Source organism: Sminthopsis crassicaudata, chromosome 3 (assembly GCF_048593235.1).
Source record: "Sminthopsis crassicaudata isolate SCR6 chromosome 3, ASM4859323v1, whole genome shotgun sequence".
In the NCBI taxonomy this organism is placed as follows: domain Eukaryota; kingdom Metazoa; phylum Chordata; class Mammalia; order Dasyuromorphia; family Dasyuridae; genus Sminthopsis; species Sminthopsis crassicaudata.
The window spans coordinates 302,779,728-302,799,153 of record NC_133619.1 but is presented as its reverse complement, the minus strand read 5'-3'; the positions used below and the strand labels follow the sequence as shown (position 1 = coordinate 302,799,153).

General features: G+C 39.1%; 1 protein-coding gene across 1 annotated transcript in view; it reads right to left on the bottom strand.

The window, feature by feature from the left end:
• Window positions 1–543: 543 nt before the first annotated feature.
• The window catches only part of NIT2 (nitrilase family member 2), a 31,730-nt gene continuing 12,847 nt past the window's right edge, over window positions 544–19,426 (bottom strand). Inside the window, exons 5-10 of the mRNA XM_074301014.1 lie at window positions 17,921–18,014; window positions 16,387–16,461; window positions 14,880–14,958; window positions 3,440–3,538; window positions 1,685–1,740; window positions 544–1,073 (exon numbers count right to left, since the gene is read on the bottom strand). Coding sequence (XP_074157115.1) covers window positions 982–1,073; window positions 1,685–1,740; window positions 3,440–3,538; window positions 14,880–14,958; window positions 16,387–16,461; window positions 17,921–18,014 — 495 coding nt within the window. The 3' untranslated portion in view covers window positions 544–981. The remainder of the gene's footprint in view (window positions 1,074–1,684; window positions 1,741–3,439; window positions 3,539–14,879; window positions 14,959–16,386; window positions 16,462–17,920; window positions 18,015–19,426) is intronic.

Below are 19,426 nucleotides of genomic sequence, written 5' to 3'. Positions count from 1 at the left end.
ATCCATATGGTAAGTTTTTTGTTTTACTTGTTACTTTAAGTTAAGGCAGCTTCTTGATACTTAAAATATATGGGAAAGGAAATGATGCCTTTTGTTTTTCCTTGCAAAAAGCAAAGGTAAAACAAGACAGGTAACAAACACATGGGAAGAAAGTAACTTTGGGGTTCTTAAAATGTTTTTAAAAGTTGAGGTTGGAATTTTGTGTAGTACTGATGACTCACACAAGTACAGAAACTCCCTCTCCAGATGTTAGGCTGCAAGGTTGGCTCTTAAAATTTGTCATTTTCACTTACATTGTGGAAGGTAACTTATACTGTCAGAGAGATTAATAGAAAATAGCCTGATATGTAGATCCACGTAGGCAGAAACTCCAAAGGATTATTTTAGTCAATCTGAGAGGTTTGATTGGTGAGAACAATTCTGCTCACAAAGGAGAAGAAATTAGATGAGATAGGGAAGGGGTTGGGGAATTCTTAATTTCAATGGAAATGTAATGTTAGGCATAACTTTAAAAAAAATAAATTTAACCCATCACAAAACTGACCCATTTCTAAACTTTATTTTTTTTCCTATCTCTGTCATTAGGCAGCAACAACACCCAGCCCCTTTTGCCACAGGATAAAAAATCCTCCGTTTTAATATACATGTATAATCAAGCAAAACAATTCAACACATTAGCCAGGTTTGAAATCTTAGGCACTTGTGGGGCAATATAACAAAACAGATTTTTGGCTAAAAAACTTTCAATTCCATGAAATGGAATGGTGCCCACGGGCACCCTGATCTTATGTGAATTTTGCCCCTAATCAGAATCTTGACACTTTATTCTGCTACTTTGTTGCTAATCTGACTCTGCTGCATAGCAAGATCAACTAATGATAAAACTCTTCTGTAGTGTGTCTGATCTATTGTTACATTAGTTTCTAAAAGAATTCAAAGATATGGATATAGAAGCCCCTCTTTTACAGCAACCCTGATCCCTCAGACCTTTTTCCACTCCACAGCATAAAGGTCTGCCCTCTTCTGGCTGAGAACAGGGATTTGTTGGCGAACTTCAAGCAACTTCTTCAGATCTGCAAAAAGAGCAAGTTCTGTTACTAAAGTTCAGCCTCCTCTGGGCTTTTCTAGGAGCAACATCTCATTACTGGAGGCTCCCAGAGGAAGTCCCAGGGTCAGAAGCCAATGAATGGGTGCCACACTCCAGTTTTTCAAGGAGATGGTTAGTTGATATTTAAGGGTTTTGTTGATGTTTTTATTATGTTACTTTCACTTCCCAAAGATCCTGCCCTACTCCTTTTAATAAGTACAATCAAGTGAAATAAGCCAGTAGATTGGCCATTTCTGAATGTATGTATGCCATAATTTGCTCAACTGGGAGGAGATATGCCTCAGTATCATGTGAAAACTGAAGGGTTGTCATGGGGAAGAAGGAATCATGTCTGGTACCAGAGGGCAGAACCAAGAGCAATGAAATCTTAGGCAGGATGTCAGGAAAATACTTCCTAAGGGAAATAATTGATATTTAAGGCCCCTTTTATGGCTTCAGCTTGTAGGCTTCTATCCCCTGCTTACCAGCTCATTCCTAGGAGGCAGCACATTACCAGTATAAGGAAGTCATAATTGGTGAGTCACAGTTTGGAAAAGCAAAGTAATGTAGCAGTGCAAGTTAGTAACCAAGTCTCACCTATGTTTGCATACACAATGGTTTCATCGGTGTCAGCTTGGGCCAGTATTTCTCCCCTGTAAAAGAAGCCAACACAAGAAAAAGATGTGTTTAGTGGGTGCATTTTCTACAGGCAGAGGAAGATGGTTAACTGGTAGTTCAGCTGAAAGAGCAAGAGCACAGGTCTGAAATCTCCTTAGCTGTGTTAACTCTGTTAAGTCACTTGGTCTCCGATGGTCTTAGCTCTCTCACCTATAAGACAAGGGAGTTGGGCAGAAGGGTCTCTGCAGGTTTTGAATTCCTCACTGAGCTCTCCAGGGACCAAGACCTCTCACTGTGCTATGTGACAAGAAGGCATCAGCACATGGTGCCCACAGGGCCTCCAATCACATCTGAATCCCAAGGGAAGGAGTGTCCCATATGAAATTCTGTGATTATCTCAGAGTGGTTAATGCTTATCTAGATGACTAGGCAACGTTTCATAGACAGATCAGACAAAATGGATTTCCACAATTCTTTCCTGCACATCTGACCTGACTACAAAAATCTGATTTACATTATAACCCAAACACACCTGAACATGCCCTAAAATGCCTCCTAAAACTCTATAGTTCACTGTCTGGAAAGGAAAAATTAAAGAAAAAGGAAAATTAAAATTGTCCACTTAACTATTCTGCCACTAGGCTGATGGGAGTCAGTGTGGAAAGAGCACTGATTCTGAAGTGAGAGAACTTGAATTCAAATCCTACCTGTGGACTTACTACTCTGCTATGTACATGAGTTCCCCAGGCCCATCTGTAAGAAACCACCCACAAACCATGCATAGATAAAACTGACAAAATGCTGGAGAAAACTCTAAAGGGTTTTGGCCCGAGATTATATCACAAAGGAACAAATAGAATCCTATATTTAAAAATGGAAGGGATCTTCAATTCACCTCATCGTACCTTATTTAATAAAGAAGGAACCGTGAAGCCCAGAGAGCTTAAAAGACGGATTTGACCTCAGGTTCTTTGACTCCAAAATCATTGCTCTTTCCTCATCAGTTTATGAGATCTCTCTTGCATCTTACCTGTTGGGTGTTCTTTTTTTTTTTTTTAATTCATTTTTCCAAATTATCCCCTCCCTCCCTCCACTCCCTCCCCCTGATGACAGGTAATCCCATACATTTTACATGTGTTACAATATAACCTAGATACAATATATGTGTGTAAATACCATTTTCTTGTTGCATATTAAGTATTAGCTTCCGAAGGTATAAGTAACCTAGGTAGATAGACAGTAGTGCTAACAATTTACATTCACTTCCCAGTGTTTCTTCTCTGGGTGTAGTTATTTCTGTCCATCATTGATCAACTGGAAGTGAGTTGGATCTTCTTTATGTTGAAGATATCCACTTCCATCAGAATACATCCTCATACAGTATTGTTGAAGTGTATAGTGATCTTCTGGTTCTGCTCATTTCACTCGGCAACAGTTGATGTAAGTCTCTCCAAGCCTCTCTGTATTCCTCCTGCTGGTCATTTCTTACAGAGCAATAATATTCCATAATCTTCATATACCATAATTTACCCAACCATTCTCCAATTGATGGACATCCATTCAACTTCCAGTTTCTAGCTACAACAAAAAGAGCTGCCACAAATATTTTGGCACATACAGGTCCCTTTACGCTCTTTAGTATTTCTTTGGGATATAATCCACCTGTTGGGTGTTCTGAGCACAAGTGCAATAAACTAAGGTGGTGTCTGAGGACTCAGAACAAAAGACACTTACCAAGGACTCACCACAGTGCTATGTCCCCAGGCAACATAGGAGGAATCCACATCTCTGGCTGGGGAGGCAGTGGCCACAAACACTTGGTTGTCTACAGCACTAGAATGAAAAGATGAGGAAAAAAAGTAGTCCTGTTATGAGAAATCAGATCATATTGCAAACTTCCTGCCCTAGATGCTTATTTTGTCTCTATCACCAGTGCTTAGCAGTATATTTGGCAGTTAGTAATTATTGAATGACTGCTAATACTTTCCGATCCAGAGAGGGTGCTCCAGCTGGCACCTTTTTGGCTGAACAAGATGAAAGAGTTTCTCAGGGACAAAATATCAAGAGGCTAACAAGCCAAAGAAAATGTGGAAGAACTGAAGGCAAGGACAAACTGATACAATTCCGTTCAGCCACAATATGGCCCATGTACTTCAGTTCAATAATAATCATTGACAATCACCTGGGGGACAAGTGTAAACATCCTGGCCTTGCCACAGCCACATTTTCCTTCGCTTGTGTAGACAGACATGACTTCCATGACTAGACTTTGAGTAATACTGAATAAAATAGGATTTTGGGAAAGCAAGCCTCCATGTATGAATGAGACTTTGGGCAGGAGCAATAATACCGATGCCAGGCTATATTTGTGTCTCTCAAGCTTATTTTTAGTCTCTGACGTATTGCTGGGGCACACCACCTGTAAAAGACTGAAATTCTGAAAGGTGCACTGGAATCAGACAGCTGAGCACTTAAGGCTAATTACCTATTGGACAATACTCTTAGCAAATGCTTGGAAAAATGGCCCTTCTCACTATTCTGTGCTGGTTCAATCTTTTGGTGTATACAGATAATCATAAGAGGGATTAGGGGGTGAAGTAAGACAAACCAGACTCACTTTGGAGGAGGACAAGGACAAGGAAGGTTGTGGAGAGCTTGTGGCAGTTTTGTCGATCTCCTTCACTTCTCCCCTGAAGACCAAAGATTTTTGCTTATCCTGACTCTGGCTGATTCTGAGGCCTCCACGGAGCTAGCCCGAACTTCACATTTTGGCACCCAAAGTGTGAACCAAGGACTCTAATTTCACTGAAGAAATCCCCAGTGACTAGGAAATAGGGTATTTTAATAGACAAACAGGGAACTTACTCTTTTAAGGGCTAAACTAAGATTCTTCCCCCATCCCCAGCTTCATCCCTCCTCCCTACCCCGAGGGAGCACTATAGAAAGCATGCTTAGGTTGATCAAGAGATGCTTATAACTTGGGTGCAGATTGGTGGACTCTTAAAAACATTAGAATGCAAGTCCTCTTGGTTCTTCGAGGAAGAAGATATAGAGGAAGATAATTGGAAACATTCTATATGTACAACTGAATATAATTGGCCTTAAAGAATCCTGCAAGTCATAGAAAAAAGAAAAGTTTTAAGAACAGCCAGATGAGGAAGTGTGAAGAAAAAGAGGAAGACAAGATTAATGGCAATATCACCAGAGGGCTTGAGGACTTGTGAGGTTGAAATAGTCAAAGTAGAGTTAATCTTCCAATCAACTATGACCAACTAACAGATGTAGGTTCTTATGCAGAAATTTCAATACAGATTAATTACTCCATAGCAGCATATGAGCAAATTGCTGCTGCTGCTATCAAAACATGGGCTTTTCTCCCTGGTAAAAATGACAAGGGTGAGACCTTCACAAAAATTGCACAAGGGCCAAATGAACCCTTTGCTGATTTTGTGGGATGTTTGCATACAGCTGTCATACAAACTAATGGTGAAAATGCAGCAACAGAAATTATGATAAGGCAACTTGCTAAAGAAAATGCTAATGAGGTTTGTAGAAGAATTATATTAGGACTACGCAAGGATGCTCCTTTAGAGGACATCATAAGATGCTGGGCCACAATAGGCACAAATGCTTTTTATAGCCAGGCTATGATGCAGATTTCCCAAGATCCCAACATGGGAAGACAGAGTCCCTTTTGGCAAGGGACTTCTAGAGACTTGTCAATGTGGTAAAGTAGGGCATCTGAAAGCTCACTGTTGGCATAGAGACAGAGTGAGAAAACAGGGTGGAAGAACAAGACTCAATACCCCATGTCCAAAATGCAACAGAGGCTTCCATTGGGCATCAGAATGTAGACTAATTCAGGGAAATGGGATGAGGGGCCCAGGCCCAGGGCCCAAGGCAAAAAATACTTGGGGCATGATGGCAGCCGATGCTACACCCAGAGAGTGCCTAGAAGTTCAATACCCAGATGTGATCAATCAGCCAGGAAGCCATCTGATGGGAGAAAGGGATTACAATTGGGGAGAATAGAGTTATATGCAGCTGGGACAACTGAGATACCCCCTGAAGAGGTGAAATCTGTTCCCCTCCAGCCTATGGATCCTTTGCCTCCAGGGTTGACCATTTCACCTCCTGAGAGTACTTACAAAATAGTGTCCATCCATACACTGATGTGGGAAACTGGGAAATGTGTAAATAATATCCTAGTCACTAATACAAGTAGACAATGTGTGACTTATCAACCAGAAGAAGTAGTAGCATCAGGTTTACTGATACAGACTCCTAATAAGCAACTTGGTGATGGTCGCCCGGATTCTGACTCCAAGCAACAAAATCCAGGAATATACTGAACAGCAGCCATGACAGCTGACCGACCTATGCACACTATCTATATAAATGGCATATCATTAGAAAGATTGGTAGACACTGGTGCATTTTGCAGTCATTAGAGGTGCCAACTGGCCCAGTAACTGGACAAAGATTAAGGCAGACACCTACATGTCTAGTGTAGGAGGATCAATGTTAGCTAAAGTTAGCGTTGCCCCTTTGAGATGGATATTTGAAGGTGGGTTTTTATTCCTTTTATAGTTGAAAAAATTCCCATCAATCTGTGGGGAAGAGACATTTTACAACAATTAGGATTACAAATGAGTACTTCAGTTTTTAGGTAGGACTGCTGATGAAGCCTGCCAACACTTTCACCTGTTCCTATCCAATGGAAAACTGATACACCAGTGTGGATAGAACAGTGGCCCTTAGGTAGCAATAAAATTCAGGCCTTATTAGATATAGTACAGGAGTAACTTGACCAAGGACACTTACAACTTTAAGTCCTTGGAATTCTCCTGTATTTGTTGTAAGAACTGGAAAATGGAGGATGTTGACTGATTTAAGAAAAGTAAATGAACAAATGGAAACTATGGGAACTCTTCAGCCTGGACTTCCATCTCCTACTCAGTTGTCTAGAGAATGGCCTCTGGGTTATAGATATTAAGGATTGTTTCTATTCTATCCCTCTAGATAAGGTTATGAAAAGATTTGCCTTTTCAGTGCCCAGCATTAACTTAGCTGAGCTGTATAAAAGTTTTGAATGGACAGTTTTGCCACAGAGAATGAAAAACAGCCCTACTATGTGTCAAATGTATGTTACTGCTGCTCTTAACTCCAGTAAGAAAAGCATTTCCAAAAGTAATGTTATTACATTACATAGATGATTATATTGGGATGTGCACCTGAGGAATAAATGTTAGAAGCATGTCTATAAAAGACCATGAAAACATTAAGGAACTACAAATTGCACATAGCTACAAAAACAATTGAAAGACATGCTCCTTTTCAATATTTAGGATATGAAGTATACCCTAAGGTACTTACAGTACAAAAACTTTCCTTAAGAACAGAGAAGCTAAACACCTTAAATGACTTTCAGAAATTGATAGGTGATATCCAATGGATGTGTCCAGTGTTAGGCTTGCCTACCTATCAATTGCAACTATTACATGACATTTTAAGGGGAGACAGTGCTTTAAACTCACCACGCCAGCTTACAAAAGAAACTCAAGAGGCTTTGAGAGAAGTTGAACTGGCTTTATCCAATATGCTTGAGTCACTCAAAAAGCCTTGGAAATAATCAGTTTTTGCTACACAAGAGGCACCCACAGCAGTCCTTCATCAAGGAGACAGTGTGATAGAGTGGGTGAACCTCCCAGCACAACCAGAACAAAGCCTTACTCCTTACCCAGTGGTTGTGGCTAGAATTTTATTAAAGGCCATTAAGGGAGCAGTACAATTATCTGGGATAAGACCTGACAAGATATACACCTTTTATACTAATGCTGTGAAACCATCCCAGAGTGGCAAATTTTATTGGCCACAGTTCCAAATTTTACACATGGGGTCTCCATTAAAGATAACCAGACTATTACATAACTGACGATGGATTCTTGAAGAAAAGGTTTCTAAATTTCCTCTTAAAGGACTAACTATCTTTACAGATGCATCCAAACATAATATTTGTGCTGTATACTCTCGTGACTTAACTATAAAGAGAGTAATCAGAACTCCTTCTCAGTCCACTCAGCAGAATGAATTGTATGCAATCATGCTAGCTCTTACTTATTATGCAGGAGATATAATTATAACATCTGATTCAGCCTATTCAATAGATGTGGTATGAAGAATTGTCACAGCCCAAATAAAATTTGTAGTTTCCAATATATATCAGCTCTTTAAGGAACTTCAAGAGCAAGTGAGAAAGCATCCAGGTAAGATTTGTATCTTGCATGTCCATTCTCACAGTGGACTTCCAGGTCCTATTTTTATGGTAATTCAAAGGCAGATAGCCTTCTAACCATGTTGGCCAATACAACTTTATTTCAGGAAGGATATCATTCTAAATATCATCAGGCTGTTCGAGCTTTACGTTTACATTTTGCAATAACAAGAGAGGAAACTAGGAGCTTGCCTTCCTTTTCACGCTCCTACACTCCCTCCAAGGAAGAACCCTCGTGGTTTGAGACCCAATGAAATTTGGCAAATGGATGTGACCCATTATAAATCTTTTGGTTGTCTGTTTTTTATCCATGTCATGGTAGACACCTTTTCAGGATTCACTTTTGCAACACCAGCAGCAAAAGAGACAGCCCGAATGGTCACTGAATTCCTTATACAAGCATTTGCAATTATGGATGTGTCACAAGCAATAAAAACAGATACACAACCTGTATATACTTCTAAACAGTTTGCACATTTTTGTGCACAGTATAAGATTTTACACACCACTGGCATACCCTTTAATCATCAAGGACAGGCAATAGTAGAGAGGAGAAACAGAGACATTAAGATGCTCCTCCAAAAACAAAAGAAAGAGGAGCCACAGGTAACCCTAGAGAACTTCTAAATCTAGCTCTTTATACTATTAACTTCTTGATTTTTGACAAAGATGCACTGGCTCCAGCAGACAAGTTTTATAACCCTCTGGAAGGGTAGTGTCCAGTGTGAGCAGCTCCACTATCTTTAGATAATCACCAAGTGATGTGGAGAGATCCAGAAAGTGGTGAATGGAAGGGACCAGATAGGCTAACTGCTTGGGGGAGAGGGTTTGCTTGTATCTCTACAGATGGAGAAGGAATCAGATGGGTGCCAACGAACCATATTCGCCTTGTCCATCAAAGAGAGACAGAGCAGACTCTTGAAACAAAGGAGAAGACCCAAAAAACATCGGGTGGTTCCATTATTGACTGTGCTCCCCACTGAAAGAAAATGGCAGTTATGGCAACTGACTCATGGACTTCAAAAATTGTTGGACTTGAAAACCCTCAGGAATTATTAGATTCTCTGAGACATGATAAGACTGTTGTAGGACTTGAAAACCCTCAGGGATCATTGGATTTTCTGAGAAATGATAAGACTGTTGCAGGACTTCAAAAACTTGCAGGGATCATTGGATTCCCTGGCACGTGAAGCAATGGATAATAGATTGGTTTTAGACTATTTCTTGGCTGCTGAAGGAAGTGTGTGTGTGATTGTTGTTTACATACCCTCCATCTAAGACTTTGGGAAATCTTTTTCAACACCATGTTGTTATTATTTGTTATATCATTACTTGCATGTACAATTCATATTAGTTACACCACATTGAGCCTGTGCCAGCTGTGGGGAGAGTCATCACTAATAGCCTGTGCTTTATTGCTATGTGCTTGTGTAGTACACCTCCCTCTCTCCCCCACACCTCCCGTGCTGATGGGTTTGTGTATGCCTGTTTCTAGTAAGACTCTTCAGCCCAGAAACCCACTAACAACATCTGGCTTGACTTCCCACTTCCCTTTGTTGTTTTTCATCTCCCTTCCTGAGAAGTCAGGGGAGGTATGATCATCTCTTTTTTAGTGCTTTCATCTCCCTTCCTGAGAAGTCAGGGATGGCATGACCACCTGTGTTCTAAAACAAAAGAAAGCAGGGTAAAGGGCTGAAATTCTGAATAGGTGCACTGGAATCAGACAACTGAGCTAAATCACCTATTGGACAATAGGACAATAACTCTATTAACATATGCTTGGAAAAATAGCCGTCTCACTATTCTGTGCTGGCTCTATCTTTTGGTGTATACAGATAATTGTAGGAGGGATTAGGAGGTGGAATGAGACAAGCTAGACTCACTTTGGAGGAGGACGAGAAGAAGGGAGGTTGGTGGAGGCAGTTTTGTCCATCCCCTTCACTTCTCCCCCTAAAAACCAAGGACTTTTGCTTATTGTGACTCCGGTTGATTCTGAGGCCTCCAGGGAATTATTCTGGACTTCACAACCACCTATCCCTGTAGTCAGTCATTCCTCATGACCTCAAGAAAACCTAAGAAAAGATACCAGTATAATAAGTGGACATCTATCTCTCATTCCTTATTAGCAGAGATGAACATTTCACAAGGCAGACAGTCCTGGATCAGTTTAGATATGTGAAGTTTGAGAGAAATACTCCTGTATGAGACCACAGATCCTCTAGCTCAAAGGTTCTTAAACTTTTTCCACTCATGGCCCCTTTTTACCTGAGAAATGTTTACATAATATGGATATATAAAATATGTATACATATCAAGTATTTACTGATAATAAGTCATAATTTCGTGACTTCCACATTCAGTTCTGAGATCCCAGAAGGGCTCACAAAACAATTTAAGAAATTTTACCCAAAATGTTGGAATAAGTACCTACTACAGACAAGGCCCTAGGGATATGAAGACAAAATGTAAAACAGTCCCTGCCCTTCAGAAGCTGACACTCTTTTGTTCCTCTAGCAGTCTTTGCCATCCAGATCCATCACACACCAGCCATCCACAATTCCCACTATCTCTCTTTCTAGCCCCATACTCCTAGAGTGGCAAAAGGAGCTTAGGAAACAGGAATCAACAATGTATCTAGAGGCAAATTTGGGCCTTATTTCCTCATCTGTAAAATGATCAAGGAGGCCCAATGCAGGGATTTTAACGGAAGGCTCTTAGCCAAATATAGCAGCAATGGCTACTCTATCGTGGTTCAGAAGGCCAGTGGATCAGCAGAACAACTGAGATATCCAACACAACTACAGAAGGCATAACAGGCAGGTCTTACCTATCATACCTACCTACCACATCAAGAGGGAAGCCTGCAGCACCACTGGCCTAGTGCAGTCAGTAAGAAACCCCTGTAATCCTGCAGAGGAAACTAGGGACAATCTCCCTTGGCCCTAAAAGCAGACCTCAACCTTTAAAAATGGGCAAAAATGCAAAAAGAGCTTTCACCATAGAGAGTTACTATGGAAACAGGGAAGAAGATCAGGACACAAACACAGAAGAGGACAGCAAAAGCAAAACATTTTCAGGTAAAACCTCAAAGAAGGATATGAACTGGCTTCAAAGCCTCTCTAGAAAGAATTCAAAAAGAGAGATGGAAGAAAAATGGGGGGAGGGGAAATAAGAGTTTTGCAGAAGAGTTTAAAAGGTGTTTTTGGGGGGAGAAGCCAACATCTTAGAAATGGAAGTACAGAAATTGAAGAGAATAACTTAAAAAATAAATTTAATGAAATGGGAAATATATATACTGAAATAAAATGGAAAAATAAAATAATTTCTTAAAAACTATTAATTAGTGAAAAATCCAATAAACAAAACAATTCCTTTGAAAGTACAATTGGCCAAATGCAAAAAGGAGGTAAATCACTAAAAATTAGATTTGGACAATGGAAATGAATGACTCGATAAGACATCAAGAATCAGTCAAACAAAATTTTAAAAATGAAGTAAATAGAAGAAAATGTAAAATATCTCATTGAAAAAACTGACCTGGAAAACAGATCCATAAGAAAGAATCTAAGAATTATTGGAATACTTGAAAGCCACAATGAAAAAAAGAGATTAGATAATATCTTTCAAGAAATTATCAAGGAAAACTTCCTTGACATCCTGGAACTAGAGGTAAAAAAATCATTGAAAGAATCCAACAATCACCCCCTGAAAGAAATTTCCAAATGAAAACTCCAAAGAATATTGTCACTAAATTCCAGAATTATCAGATGAAGGAGAAAATACTCCAAGCAGCCAGGAAGAAACAATTCAAATATCAAAGAGCCACAATCAGGATCATCCAAGACCTAGTAGCTCCCATTTTAAAGGATTGAAGGGCTTGGAATATGATATTCTGAAAGGAAAAGGAACTTGGAATACAACTAAGAATCAAGTACCCAGCAAATAAGCATTATTTTTCAGGGGAAAAGATGGACATTCAATGAAATAAGGATTTTCAATCATTTTTGATGAAAAGATCAGGTCTGAACAGAAAGTTTGATCCCCAATTATAAGACTCAAGAGAAGCATAAGGCAAAAAGAAAAGAAAAAAAATTATTTTTTAAAGGTTAAAATATTTACATCCCTACATGGGAAGATGATATGTGTAACTCTTGAAAACTGTATCTTTGTCAGGGCAGTTAGAAGAGGTATTATACTTGGAGGGTGTAGGTATAAGTTGATTTTAATTTGATGATATAAAAAAAGAAATTAGGGGTAGAAAAGGGACTGTACTGGGAGAAGAGGAAAGGAGAGATAATTGGGGTAAATTACATCACATGAAGAGACACAAAAGACCTATTACAGTTGAAGGAAAGAAGGGAGGCAGGCAAACCTTGTTTGAACCTTAATCTCATCAGATTTGGCTCAAAGAGGGAATAATATACATACTTAATTTGGTATAGAAACTTGTCTCACCTTATAGAGTAATAGAAAAGGAAAGGGGATGTTTATAGAAGAGCAGAAAGAAAAGGAGAAAGGAATAAGATGGGGGGGATAGAAAGAGGGAGGGCAAATTGAAGATGTAATGGTCATAAGCAATAGACTGGTGAGAGGGAAAGGGTGAAAAGAGAGAGAAGAGTATAACTTAAAAAAAATAGAATGGCAAGAAATACAGTTAGTAATCTTAACTGTGAATGTGAGTAGGATGAACTCTCCATAAAATGGAAGTGGATAGCAGAATAGATTAAAAGCCAGAATCCTACAATATATTGGTTAAAAGAAACACATTTGAAGCAGAGAGATACTTTACCAAATACAGGTAAAAAGCTGGAGCAGAATTTATTATGATTCACCTAAAGTAAAAAAAGCAAGATAGCAATCGTGATCTCAGAATCAAGCAAAAGTAAATAATTAAAAGAGAGGGGAAGGAGACTACATCTTGCTAAAAGATACCATAGGTAATAAAGTAATATCAATATTAAACATATATCCACCGAGTAATATAGCATCCAAATTCCTAGAGAAGTTAGGTGAGTTGCAAGGAGAAATGGACAGCAAAACTATACTAGTGGGAGAGATCTCAACCTCCCTTTATCAGAATTAGATAAATCTAACCACAAAATAAAAAAGAAGTTAAGGAGATGAAGAGAGTTTTAGAAAAGTTAGGTATGATAGAAATTTGAATGGGGATAGAAAGGAATATACATTTTTTTTCTGAAGTACATTGCATGCACATGAAAAATGACTATGTGTTAGAGCATAAAGACTTCACAATCAAATGCAGAAAGGCAGAAATAGTAAATGCATTCTTTTCAGATCATGATAGAATAAAAATTATGTGTAAAAAAGGGCCATTGAAAAATAGACCAAAGATTAATTGGAAACAAAATAATCTAATCCTAAAAGAATGAGTGGCTGAAACAAATCACAGAAATAATTGATAATTTCATTCAAGAGAATGACTATAATATTATCATGTGAGCTATATATCAAAAATGACAATTCTACCTAAATTAATCCACTTGTTAATACTATACCAATCAAACTGTCAAGAAATTACTTTATAGAGGTGGAAAAAAATAATAAAATTATTAGACCAAATACTCTAATTTGGAAGACAAAAGGTCAATAATTTCAAGGGAATTTATGAAATCCAGTGATTCAAGGCAATTCCAATAGACTTAGGATGGAAAGTACCATCTGCATTCAAAGGGAGAATGATGAAGATTGAATATGGATCAAAATATAGTATTTTCAACCCTTTTTGTTGTTGTTTACTTGTTTTTTTCTTTGTGTTTTTTTTCCCTTTTGATCTGATTTTTTTTTTTACTCAGCAAGATGAATATGGAAGTATATTTAGAAGAATTGCACGTGTTTAATCTCTTATCACATTGCTTGCTGTCTTGTGGAGGAAAAGGGGAAAAGAAAGGGAGAAAAATTTCGAACACAAGGTTTTGTGAAGAGCAATGTTGAAAACTTTACATGTATTTGGAAAACTGAAATGCCATTAAAATTGCAAAGTATAAAAAAAAGAAAATCTAATTATTATAGTTACCGAAAGCAGCACTGCATGAGTGTTAAAGAGCTGGCCTCAGAATTCTTAGAACCCCAAAGCTCTGGGTATGAGTCCTGCGCTCACCCATCCCAGTTGTATGATGCAGGGGCAAGTCACTTAATTTTTCTATGTCTAGCAACTCACTCAAACTCAGTTCTGGAGCATTAGGAAAGAGAGAATTTTCTCACCAAAAGTTTCCAACACCATTGAAACCACAAGTTTCTAATTTTTAAAAAAATATAGTTATTAATACATTTTAAAGCATCACCATTATAAGAATGAGAGTTGGTTATCAGTTCTCTAACCACGAATAAATATGTGGATAGAAGACATGGGAGATGTCAAGATCAAGTCCCTAAAAGGACAAAACATTTTATCCATTTTCCCCAAAGAACAAAAACAGACTTTAAAATAGCTTAAATTTTTCTAATAATTTAAAGTTTGCTAAATGTTTATGTATGTTATCTCACTTGAAGTTCACAGTGACCCTATGAAGCAGGTGCTGTTATTGCCATAATTTTACAGCTAAGGAACCTAAAGCAGACTGAAGTTAGAGGACTTGCCCAAGTTACAGTTGATGTTCTGAGGTGGGATTTGAATACAGATATTCCAAGGCCCCACATGCCATGAAGCCCCAAGACACTAGATCCTGGATGCCAGTCCCAAGCCCAGGCAGTGGCACAGCAGGGGGGGAGGCGGAGCAGTCACATGGGGACCAACAAGGAGCAACACTCCTTGCTGGATCTACCCACTGTAACCCAGCTCAGGCTGGGGTTCCTTGGTGCCATCACATTTGATGGGTCAGCAGTCTATGAAAATGGAAAATTTTTTAGGGGGAAAAGCTCTTAAAAAGAGCCTGATCTTACCGGCCTCGCTGAAGCAGCTCCCAATGTGCTGGTCCAGTGGTCAGATTAAAAGCACCGGGGTACACTAGCAGCTGGCAACCTTAAAGAGAAAGATATGAGAGCTGGTGTTGGTCTGAGGTCAGCGCGGCACAAGTCATTGCTCCTCACCAGGTACACCACACAGACCCAAACCTTGAGAAAACACCAACTGGGTCAATACACAAGCAGTGGACACAGAACTCATCAAAAGCAAACCCCCTATTCTTGTAATCACCATCTGCAGTCTGGTGCTCCACAGAAAAGTGAAGGGAACCATTTGCAATTTAAGCCAAACAACTTTAAATGATGGATTTCAATCTGAACGTTAATTGTAAATTGCTTATGGGCAGGGAATTAATATTCTATTGCTTCATGATATGAGGTTGTGATTCCTGAAAAGTTCATAAAGGACATTAAGAATTACCCAGTTACCACTATTTCTGCCAAAAGTTCGCAGCATTGAACACATAATAGACATTCAATAAATATATAGTAAATTCAATAAATGCATGCCAATTTTTGAGGCAGCTGGTAGCTCAGGGGATAGAGGGTCTATATATATATAGATAGTCTAGTGTCAACCAAATCAAGTTCAACTCCAGCCTCAGACCCTTACCAGTTGTGTGACCCTGGGCAAATTACTTAAGCCACCTTTGTCTCAGTTTCCTCAATTGTAAAATGGTGATAATAACAGCACCTATCTCCCAGGGTCACTGTGAGGATCAAACGAGATAATAACTGTAAACCCTTAGCAAAGTGCCTGACACAGGAAATGTTTATTCCCTTTCCCATCCCAATTAAATGCAGTTTTTAAGGGCCTTTGCTCACACTCCCTAATTGGTGGTAGGAATAAAAGAAATGAAGAAATTACTTATCCTCAAGGAACTTACCAGGAATGTTCACTATTAAAACAGGTCAGCACAACTGAATCACAAAAGAGAGAGCTAGACTAAGTACTCAAGGGAAATTCTGAAGAGTAAAGGTGTTGAGTGGAGGGAACCAGGCTTCAGGGAAGACCAATTCTGAAGGTATGCCCCATGAATTTGCCATGAATATGCCATGTCCAAGAGTGGAATGTGCTGCCTAAGGAGGCAGTGGCTTGGCTAATGAACATCTTTAGGCAAAGACTAGATGAATATGTCCAGCATGCTACAAAAGTGATTATCTCCAAATTGTTTATCTATCATTTGTACATGCTATCTGCATGTTTCCTCCCTCATTAGATTGTGAGCTCCCCAATAGCAGGAAAAGGCTTGTTTTTCACCTTTCATTTTATCCCCAGGTATCAGCACAATGGCCAGCACATGGTGAAGACTGAATAAGTGCTTGATGACTTGATTCTTATCCATTTCCATTCCCCAATCTCAAAATGATCCAGGGCTTTCCCTCTACTTATCAACTGATCAGGGATTTACTCAGGCTTAACAAACTCTAAAGCCAAAACTCAAGGACTTTTAAGTAATTAATAGTGATAACAAAATGTCCTCACCTCTCTGAGAGTAGATTTGTGCAAGTTCAGCAAAGCGAATGTCATAGCAAATCCCCACGCCCACTTTGCAGTAAGCTGTTTCTCGGATAAATGAGACACAGACAAAAAGTCAGTGTCATTAAGCAAAGGAAAGTGTAACAATAAACACAACAGTGACAATGAGGGGAAGTTTTTTTGAGTTTTCAGTAAGAGAAGAGGACTTAGAGCCCAGGTTCTGGCCTTCCTTAACCCAGATATAGCCCAGCTTGACTTGGGGGGGGGGGGGAGCTTTTAACTAGATGGTTTTGTTTTGTTTTTTTTAATCTTTTGATGATTGCATTTCAGTATAATTGATTTTACTCTACGATGGTTTAATTTTATTTTATGCACTTAAAATCATTCTGAGACAAGGCCCAGAGCCTTCAGCAAAGTGCCAAAGGGGTTCAGGATACAAAAGTTAAGAACCCCTAGTCTACAGAATCCTGGACAACCTAAATCTTCTGAAAGAACATAAGCACAGAAAGGACAAGCACTGCTTCATTTCTAAATTTGTAATCTCAAGATTCTTAGGACATTAGTAAAAATTGAATAAATACTTCTGAACTGATCCATTCAACTTAGAATATGGATATGGATAAGGACACAAAATAGCCCTCAGATTCCCAAGACTATACTAGAATCTGAAAATATTTAGCCCTTTAGTTAAAAAATGGAGATGGCACATAAAGAGCAAAATGATCTTAATTTTGCTCTCATTTTTCCTAAATTATGTCTTTCTGGAGGGAGCTCCTAGCTGGAGGAAAGGCTGGAGTAAACAGCAGGCAAACAAGCAATTCAGTGTCCAGTTCCTCTGAGGAACTTTTTCATTCCATACTTATTCTATTACCCAGTGTATGTCAGATGGTTGGTCAAGAAGCACTTATTAATATGTGCCAGCCCCTCCAAGGGAAAGGCAGATGAGGCTTTTTGGATATTTTTGTTCCACTCTTGTGATTTCACTGGTAGAAGAAAATCCTAATGTAAACTAGAAAGCAGCTGTTGGTTCATTCATACTTTTAAGGTATCCTGGGACCCCCTGGAGACTTGCCTGGGGTCACAAAGCAGTATATGTAAAGGCAGGAGCCGAACCCAGGCCTGCCTGCTTCTCAGACCAGTTCTCTCACTACTATCCCGGGTTGCCTGTACTATCCACATACCTGTAACAAGGTTTTGCAAAATAAATTATTTTGGTATTAGGAAAAATCTGATTGGATTTGGAGTAAGAAGACTTAGGTTAAAATGTTGATAACTCTATTTATTAGCTTTCTAATCTTGGGCAAATCGATTTTCTCTAGGTCTGGGGACCTCATCGGTAAAATGAAGGCACTGGACTAGGCCAACTCTAAGCTCTTACAATCCAGGGTAGGGTTGGGAAAATTAGCTGACTAGGTAAAAGAAGCACTGAGTCACATAAGAGCTAAACCCAGGTAGGGGAGAAGCCTGCTGTTCTTCATTGACAAGTGGGTGAGAAAGAAGCAACCCAAAGGTCAAGGCCATACTTAATTCTGGTACATACGGGTTTCAAAAATGGAGAGACTGTCACCAGCACTCAACGTTTCTGATTCTTGGAATCGAATCCTTCCAGGAATATCAATGTCAAACAAGTGAAGCTGTCTCAAAAATAATTGATATGGTTACCAAGGAATGCTCACAAGTCCTCAAAAATTAGTATTTTACACATGTGAATATGGGAAGTTATGGGAAAATCCTGTAACCATCCCTCCCCCTAGATCTTACCCCTTGGCTTAAGGAACGCATTATTTCTAATCTATTACAAATCTTAAAAATCTTCAATGGCTCACATTTGCCTTTAAAATTCAATGTAAACATCTTTACTTGAGCACTGAAAGCCCTTCACAATCTGGTGGTTCCCATCCCCCTTCCCAGTTCTAGTTTTCCTAGTTTCTGTTCTTGTCTAATAGACCTGGTAGCTTTCCCTGGGCACAGAATCTCCCACTCTGATGCCTTGGTATCAGAAGGGTCCCATGTCGGGAATCTTCTTTCTTCTCTCCCTCAACTCCTATAGCCTACCTTCATTTCAAAGTATAGTCCCAGTGTCTGATCCAACCCAGGGATTTTGCTGATCACTTTGAACTGTCCACACATTTACATTCACACAACTCTCACTCTCACTTTCTTTCTCTAGAAATTACTTTGCAATGGGAGAAAAAAAAAAAAAACTACTTTGCATCACTTTAGATAATACTTCCTATTTATTTATGCATATGTTGTACTGTTCCCCCCATCCCTTTCCAGTGGAAAATATGCTTCCCTGGGGCAGAAACTGTTTCATTTCTATTTTTGCATCTCACCCATTTCTCAACTCCTCACCATACAGAGGATCCTTAATTGAAAATACCTTGTCCAAAGTTACCAAAAACTTTTTAAACTGCTAAACCTGATGATTTCTTCTCAGTCCTTTTCCTCCTTGATCTTTCTAATAACCTTGATATAATCAATTCTTCATTCTTTCTTCCCTTTGCTTTTATGAAATTATTCTCTTCTGGGAAGATTCCTACTTTTTAAACCATTCCTTAGACTCGATTGTGTGACCATCAGCTATCCCCATTCCTCAAGCGTGTATGTATATACTACACACTCCACTCTCTTCACTTTTCTTTCCGTTCTCCTCTTCCATGATCTTATCACCAATGAGTTTGAATAATATCTTTACAAAAATTGGTCTCAAATCTATATATCCAATCTCAATGCCTTTCGTGAATTCTATCCCTCCTGGTGCATCATCCTCCTAAACTCACTCCTTCCTTTAGATCATCACCATACTCCCAAGCCCCTGAATTTTGAGCCCATGAGTCCAGGCCAAATAAGGAAGGAAGGAAGGGTGTATAACCTATAGAAAATGCATAAGACATAATAGCCATCTACAATTATTCGAAGGTCAATCATGTGAAGGAGGGATTAGACATATTCTATTTGGTCCCACAGGTAAAAACCTGGAAAATCTAGTGGAAGTTGGAAAGAAACAAATTTAGGTAGAAGGTGAGTAAAAGCTTCCTGATCA